The sequence below is a fragment of the Lepisosteus oculatus genome, chromosome 26 (assembly GCF_040954835.1).
Source record: "Lepisosteus oculatus isolate fLepOcu1 chromosome 26, fLepOcu1.hap2, whole genome shotgun sequence".
NCBI classification, from domain to species: domain Eukaryota; kingdom Metazoa; phylum Chordata; class Actinopteri; order Semionotiformes; family Lepisosteidae; genus Lepisosteus; species Lepisosteus oculatus.
Genome location: NC_090721.1, coordinates 3,898,650 through 3,907,072, shown reverse-complemented (window position 1 = coordinate 3,907,072; position 8,423 = coordinate 3,898,650). Strand labels below are relative to the sequence as shown.

At 43.2% G+C, this 8,423-nt stretch overlaps 1 protein-coding gene across 2 annotated transcripts in view; it reads right to left on the bottom strand.

Moving 5' to 3' along the window:
- Positions 1–802: 802 nt before the first annotated feature.
- The window catches only part of dhrs11a (dehydrogenase/reductase 11a), a 28,511-nt gene continuing 20,890 nt past the window's right edge, over positions 803–8,423 (bottom strand). For both annotated transcript variants that reach the window (XM_006640839.3, XM_015367767.2), the window contains 5 exons: positions 7,222–7,316; positions 4,491–4,620; positions 3,684–3,776; positions 2,275–2,340; positions 803–1,706 (listed from right to left, as the gene is read on the bottom strand). In XM_006640839.3, coding sequence (XP_006640902.1) covers positions 1,665–1,706; positions 2,275–2,340; positions 3,684–3,776; positions 4,491–4,620; positions 7,222–7,316 — 426 coding nt within the window. In that variant the 3' untranslated portion in view covers positions 803–1,664. The remainder of the gene's footprint in view (positions 1,707–2,274; positions 2,341–3,683; positions 3,777–4,490; positions 4,621–7,221; positions 7,317–8,423) is intronic.

Genomic DNA, 8,423 nt, shown 5'->3' with positions numbered 1-8,423 from the left:
ACGTCTGTCTCTGGCAGCCTAGTGCACGTCATCGCCATGATCAAGAATATAACATTTCGAAATCCGATCCTTTTTCCTAAAGGGAGGCGAACAAGAAACAGAATTGTCTTTTTCCCCCCCATCTGGTGGAGCAAAAGCAGCAGGTGCCGTCTTTAACTCGCGTTCACTTTAGAGAATAATTTTGTTTTCAGAGACTGAAACGTTAAAAGAAAAAGAGACTCACAGGTCAAATCTGATTGTCACTGCGGATTCATGAACTTCTGGCGAGATCACGCTTGAAGTACAAGATAATTTCACTTACTGACCGGGTAATCGCACAACAGTGAACACGCACACATCACAGTCACTGATTTCGCACACAACGCATTTCACCGTGTACTTATCTGTCCCTGAGAAAGCGCTTCAGGTTGCTGTGCAAGTTTCCGATCCCATGTTATTGCACGTCTTTCGATGAGGCTACCGAAAGTCACCTCCGCTGAAGTTACTTCTGTTCACGCTTGGATCTCGTAAACTACTCACCCACCTGGCTCTGGAGCTAATTCCCTCTGGTAAACATTCATTCCAGTTAGAAACTCCAGGCACTGAAGGTCAAATGGGTCAATCCAGACTAGTGCGGAGCCCAGCTCCTGTCTTTGGGCTGGAGGTCTCGGTTCCAGTTCTTCCAGAGATCATCTGAACTAAATGGACCCGTGAAAACCGGCTTCTAGAGGGGGTTAAAATGATCGTGGGCTACTCTCGGAATAGAAATCTCGAAAAGACGGATCGCGACGACAGAAAGAAAGGACAGGCGTTAACAACGAGGCAATAAAAAACAATTTATTGAGAATAACTATCATTACAATCCACACGCCAACGAAGAGTAGTACTTTTAATCATACACGTGCCCACGACTGGGTTAGAAAGGGCGTCTGAAACCAGACCTTAGTGTTTTGTTTTAGACGAAACGGAGCCAAAGTGCAAACCGGTTTGTCTTATCACAAGGACGATCTGCCGAGGTTGTCTTGATATAAAATATTTGGTTAAGACGCGTTTCCCCCCCATCTTTTATTGACAGCTAAGGGGAATGTGACCGTCATAGGAATCTGTCATATCTGTTTTACTGGTGACTGGAAAGGCCCTATTGTAGCGATTATGGTCTGTTAAAACAAATACTAGTGGATTAAACCCCTATCACTAATGTAAGAATTAGATCTAGCTACAATCGATGCTCTGATGTTCAGCAAAAAACAAAATAATTGTGAATACGAATCAGAATCTGTTTTTATTTTTCTTAAAAAAACAAAATGTGCAGTAGGGCCTAAAACATGGAAAAAGGGAAGAGAAAAACTAGCATCTGTACTTGACGGTATGATTTTCACTGTAATGATGACCGTGCATAACCTCTTGTGGTAGGAGTAACACCAATTTGTTTTTTTTTTTTAAAGGACAAAAAATACACCAACACTGACATATTTTATTCCTGCAGCATTCTGAATCATACTGTACTGGTACATCCTTTTCAAACCAGCGAGGGCCTGTTCCCCAGTAGGCAAAGACAACCAGTTTCTGCGTCTCCCAGCTTGATCCTTCCATCCTGTTAAACGGGTTTTGTCCAGCAGAGGTCGCTCGGGAGTAACCTAGGCTGCCGGGCCTGTCTGCTGTGCCAGCTGCTCCCTCTTCGGTTGCTATGACACCTGCTCTACAGGCCTCATCTGAATGTCTCCGATCTAGACTCGGGGCGAGAGAAGAGAAAGACAAAAAAGAAGGACGGGATTTTAATGTTTCACCCGAGAAAGATTAAGAACAATAACAAAATATTTAAAAAATGTATCACTGCAATCTGCAACGCAGAAGTAGAGTACTACATTTTCGGATATAATATGTGGATACTCTGAGCCCCAAACCAAAAACGAGTGAGATATGGAGGGTTGGGAGACACCTGCAGTATAGAAACTGTTACCTGCAGTAAGATGTTGTCGTAAGGAAGTAACCTTTAAAAGCTGACCACTGTAAATCTGTGTACCATCCTTCCAAATAAATAAGGCTCCTGAAGGACACTTAGAAATAAAATAGATTTCTTTACACCTCTCTACTGTATGTTTACAATGATACCGCTGTTTCACCGTACTGTACTTCAGTCTCAATTCACTATGGTGTACCACAGTAAACTTCATTAAGGAACTGCACTCTTGGTGGTGTCAAAGCAGAAATACATAGTCCGTTTTGGGTTTTTAAAAACTACAGAAATCTGGGAAGAGGGAAGAGTGTCAGAAAAGAGTGAGAAACTGTACATACCTGTACGTGAGGAGGGGTGCTTAGGACAAAGGTAATGGCACTGGCTATATCTTCTGCTTTTAGACACTGAGGAGGAAAAACAAAATATGGAGAATCCCGAATCCCCAGCAGATCACAAGCTCCAATGCTTTCCCTTTGAAAAACCTCCCGGTCTCTGTGGGAACAGAGGTAACGGAATCTCTGGAGTGGGGTTCACCATGACCTGTGACCCCCGGTTAACATCGTTGGCAAAGAAGACTTGGAAATCAGCACACAATGCTTATTAGAAGGGGATGCAATGTGTCAACAGTGACCATGAAGCGGATCTGTTCTGCACTCCATCAGTCATCTTCAGGAGCAGGAGCAGGGATGGGCTAGTAAAGGAGACGAGTACTTGAAAGAATTCAAAATATGCCTCGGGAGTAAAGAACACTAAGCCTGGTGACGCAAACGTCAGCTGCTATGTGCGCAAGAGTTATTGCCAGACAGGTGCTGACCTGAACACCTCATTTTGCAAAAGCTGCAAATACATTGTAAATTTAAATGTAGGAAAATGTGTGTTCAGTGAAGCCATTTTTTACAGAATAAATGTTCTGATTCACATTTGTGACCCCGCCACCCACACCAAAGATTCATTCAATTGTATGCCAAGTTTCTATCCTGTGGTGACTTTCTGAAAGCAGCTTACCTCAAAGCCAGGTCTAAATGCATGCTTCTGGTAATCATGCGCTGGATTGAATTATTGTTCTGAACTCACACCAATATGCAAAATAAATAGGACTCTTAAGAAATGCAAGAGAACAATCGCTCTTTCTTCTTATTTAAAGAGCAGTATTAAAACAGCTTGAAAAAATAAGGACAGGATCAACAACTAAGCACATGAATGCAATAAATAATACTGTCATTCTGTGAATCTGCATTGAAGTTTTCTTAAATCAGACTGTTTCTTTTAGCCTGTGTAGCAATGTTGTTAGGCCAGTCCATCTGTATTTAATTTCTCTCAGGCCTTGCAGTTTGCGGACATTGCGGTTCACTAAGACACAGCTGTTTTAGTCACTGATTCATTGCATTGAGTACAAATTCTAGTAAAAATCAAGAAATACTCCACCACCCAAAAACAGGGTCATAGCCAATTTGTAGCAGTTTTAAATAAGCTACTCTGGCATGTTGCTGAAGCATGTTGGCCTCTTTCAGGAATCTGGATGACTTAGCTATCAAACTAAATAGACTGGCTGTATGGCCTCTTCTCATTTGTAAGCCTTCTTGTGTTCTTAAACTTATGCTAGAGGATGCACCTCTTAACGAAGCCTATTGCAAAGCTGCCTTTTCCCTACAGCTTTGCACTGTGGCAAATGAATGGTTATTTCGGCTTTTCTGTCCAAGATCCAGACACAAGGGAAATACAGCTTTGCAAGGAAAGGCTGTCTCACCTTTATGCTTTCATATGTTGCTGCAGCCTTTTCTGGGTCGCTGTTGTGAAGCCGGAAGGCGAATTCCGTTTCCACTAGGCCGGGAGATATACACTGTAAGAAAAGTGAGAATAGATAGGGCATTCCACAGGAAACTGGAACACACGAGGAAGAAAAGTCAATAGAACACGCGCTTCTGAACGCATTACCTCCAGGGCTCAGCTGACAGAATGGTTAAAGCTAAAGTACTGACAATCTCTGCAAGACAGTTGTCCTATAGGTACAAAAGTATTTACATAAAATACAGCATGCAGAGCAGTCCCTACAGTACCTTTGTGAAACACTTACCAGCATCTTACACATCTTTGTGATGTACTGTAGGCAGCTTTTGAGGCAACATGTTAAACAGGAGAAAAAACACAAATCCGTATGGGCATGGACTGATGAAACAGGCTTTGTGTTGGAAAAACAACCCATGGCTCAAGACTGACCTAAAACAAAATGACCTTTTTCTTCCCTGTGGCTTTTCGTCCTGTCACATGCAGAGTCACAGATTCCGTTTAAAACTGAGAACAGGGAAAACGTCTTTACACAAAGAGCGGCGGGAGTGTGTAACATGCTGCCCAGCCATGTTGTTGAAGCTGCCAATTCATCATGATAACTAGACCAAAGAAACTAGATGGGCCGCATGGCCTCTTCTCTTCTTTGTAATCTGTCTTATATTTACAGGCCTTTCTGGTGTTCTGATTCCGAACTAGCAGCTCAACAAGTGCAACTGGTTGTGTTGTTTAATACACACCACAGGTTAGGGTGTGATGTGTGTCTTACCGTGACCTTTATGTGGGTTTTGGCTTCTCGCAGTTCCTGTCGCAGGCCTTCGGTCAGCGCGGTCACTGCGTACTTAGTTGCGGAGTAGAAATGCACCCCAGAGGCCGGCAGCACCCGGTGTCCACTCATGCTGAAGGCAAGGCAAGCACAGGCAGAGAGCAGCGGGGCAAGAGTTAGAAACTACCACGACACCACTGTCACAAAGCTAAGACAAAAGAAAAAGATGAAATAAAAAGTATATATACATACCAACACTACAGGACGGGTAATCAATGTGTCAATGGAAATTATCCGTGACTTATGGGATGATAAGTAGATTGACGAAAGGCAAAAATCAATCACAAAACAGAAATTTTAAAGTGGGGAAAAAAATCAGGGAGCGGGTGGGGACAGGGTGGGGGGTTGTCGTATCGTCCTCTCCACGACAGGAACGGTTTCCATTTTGTCGGATTTAATTTTTAACACGCCTCCTCTCTCTCTGTCCCCTGGGTTGCCTGGCATTTTGTTTGTCCTTATTGATCATTAGTGCCGAGATTTTCCATGCACATCACTGCACTCAGGGTTAGCTTAAGAAATGACAAGAGGTCAAGGTCCTAGAAACAAGATGATGCCAAACATGCAGCCTGGCTAGAAAGTACAGACATGTTAGTGAAATGAACTCTGATGCTTCATTTGACATGCTTTACAGATGCACGTACAGTGAAAACAAGGACGATCATATGTGCAATTAGCATTTGCTTCATAATAAGTATGGTCACAGAGCTAGGTTCACAGAAACAAATGGATGATTATAGAAGGATTATAGTACATAAGTAATACATATCCACACATAATTTGCACATATCCGCAAAAATATACACACACATATTCAGAATGAATTTTAATTCGTGACTGCATGCTCGTAAAAGATAACATAACCCTGAAATTAGTTCATTGAGAGATAAATACACATACACACATAGTCACTCAGATCTGATAAAGCCAGATTTGCTCCAGCACAGGGTGAAATAGCCGCACGCCGTATCTGATTACTGTGGGCATCACTTACTTAGAAAGATCTCATGATACGCAGAACAGAACAACCCATTCCACTGTCTATTATTGTGTAAGAACATAAAGGGAAACTGTCTGCAAAACCCACAAGACACCAGTATGGACTGAAGGTAAATACTTTGCTGGGTAATCTTGCCTGTGGGAGAGCTCACCTAACTTAACCAGTACCCTCAGCCGCAGAGCCAGCACGAGAGCCTAGGGTTGCCATTTCATCCCGTGACATTCTGAAGAAACTGCGCTCTTGGAGAAATTGTGACAGAAACAAGGGTTTGCTATAACCTTTCATACTGGAAACCGTGGAGAGAAACTCTGGAAGGGAAAGCTAAATTAAGTCTAATGGACCCACATAATTATATCGCTCCATTCCAAGAATGTGCTTTGATTAAAAACTGCGTTTATAGTACAGGGATGAATGCCTGAAAGAAAATAGATCCCTGTAAGAAAGATTAAAAGAGCATTCTGAGTAACTACAATTTGGGGAGCTGGAATTTGCTTTTATGACACTGCAAGTACAGCAGAAAACTGATTCCCACTCTAATTAGCCCCAGATTCAAATGTTTGTTTTAGTCACATTTTTGTTGCAAAACGTTAGTGTTCTCAATAGGACACTAAAAAGCGTCAGTAGAGAAAAAATGAGCCCAATAATACCAGTACAATTATTTGGATTGGTAGCTATTGCAAAGTATGGAAAACAATGATCTTCATTTCATTCTGCATTCGTTTTCGCGTAACCTTTGGCCTGCAGGTCCTATATCTTATTAAAACATTACCACTTTATCCCCTGTCCATTCTTCCTCACCCATGGGATGAACTGCTGCAGATGTAAATGACTCCTACATCATGCTATGTCTACACAGTGCTCATGAATCAGAATGTTTACCCCCCGCATTAAACCTTACCAAGATGTGCTTCATTTCACTGCAGCTCATTTACGACCTGGTACTCTGGACGGATCGAGTTTTATGACAGCTCTAATTAGTGTGGTTGATCAGCATTCTATCGCGTCACAATTCTTACAATTCATTATTTCAAAAGCATTGTGTGGTACATGGATCTGGATTAAGAGGATACTGCTGGATTCTGGGATATCAGCATTGCCACCTTGCAAACATCAAACGCACACAAATACAAATCTGCACTCTCCCCTCAACAGACAGGTGAAAGGAAACTCAATGTGCTGGAAATCAAGACCAAATTACTTTCATGAATCATGGCTTCAGCTTTGTATATGGAACGATATTGCGTTCTGAACTCTGACCGGCTTTTATTTCATTAGTGCGCCACTCACAACCACAGACAGATTATTCAGGCCAGTGACTGCAGCACAGGGAGGAAGAATAAATGTGAATTTCCAAGACATCGACAATAAAAGATGGGACAGCGGGATACTGAAAGGCACCTATTTGGAATGTGGGAGGCCGCGGAAAAAGAGTGAAGGGTGGCTGGTGGGTTGTGTTCTGCCAGGCGTGGGTGTCTGACAGAGTCTTGTTAAAATGAAACTCTTTTGCTGCCATCTCTAAATTCAAATTGCAGATGTCCCCCTCCCCCATCTCACACTTTGACACAGCAGAAACATCTGGCACGAGCTGTCAAGCCCCTTGATGGACAGAAACATGTCACATGCACTGGAGGCACTCAGGAAGCCATGCAGATGAGCCTACAGCCTGGGCGTCCCTACCTGTTAATGTTGATAATATGCCCATCGTCCACATTCCTTTCCTTCATGGATTGGTAGGCTTCCCTGGCACAGATGGACAAGGCAAGGACGTTAACCTAAAAGATATATTTAAAAATATAATCACTCTAGAAAAAATAAACAAAAAAACAGTCTGCACCATTCCTCCGCCCACCCCAGATTTATTGACACAATCACGTGCGGAATACAGGAGAGAGAAAACGCTGGCTCGAGTCCAGGATTTTCCAGCCTGGTCAAAAGCACCACATCGAAAGGGAAAACAGAGCCCCCCTGCTTCTCGGGAGACAGGTACTGTATGTGTGCTCACACATCAGCCGAACTCAGCCTCCTCGCTCCAGGCACGGGCTGATGAGGCAGGCCCTGAAGGCAACACTGGACAAAGGCACATGTCCTCCACCAGACACCCCCTTCCCGTGTGGAGTTCAGGGGGGGGTTAAAAATAAGTACAATAATGGGCGGATCAAATGTTTAAATAGCTGCACACATAGAGGATCAGACGCATCACACAGGCATATTGGGAAGTTGAGGTGTATAGTCTTTCACAGTCATCTTTCCTTTACTCCACAGAAAGGCTGAGGATATCCCAATGTTCCCCATCAGAGCATTAGATGAAAGCAGTGCTATAGTACTGTCAATGCAAAAAAAAGTTTTCACTGGCTGTTCTCCTAATTTGTATCATGTAGGCAGCGGGAATGAGGCGGATCGTCGTATTAAGCCCTTGAAAGGAAGACTGTTGCCTCTGGCGTGGGGCGGTTTGCGCTTGGCAGTGTCTTATCAGCGATTAGGGCTGGTTTTTAACAATTCGTAGCCCCATTAAATGTGTTCCCCTGCTGAGCCATTTCAGACTGGAAATGCCCTTTTCAAATTCACGTTGCATCACACATGCGTTGGCATAGCTGCCTTTTCCCACTGTCGGCACTTGACTTCTAAAACCCAGACAACAAAAGGAGTCTGTGGCTCATACTGTATATTAAAACTCCTCAACAAGCACGGGATGCCTCCTAAAAAGCAAACAGGAATGATAGAAAATAGGAGTTGGTTAGGGTAACACCATACCAATGGATTCTCTTTATGGCTCTTAATGACGGCACTGTCTGTCAATGCCCCTATCTGAACTTCCTCTTTCCTGTCCTGTTATTGATGTTTTGGATAAAATAGGCCCAAACAGTCTCCCATCACTGTTT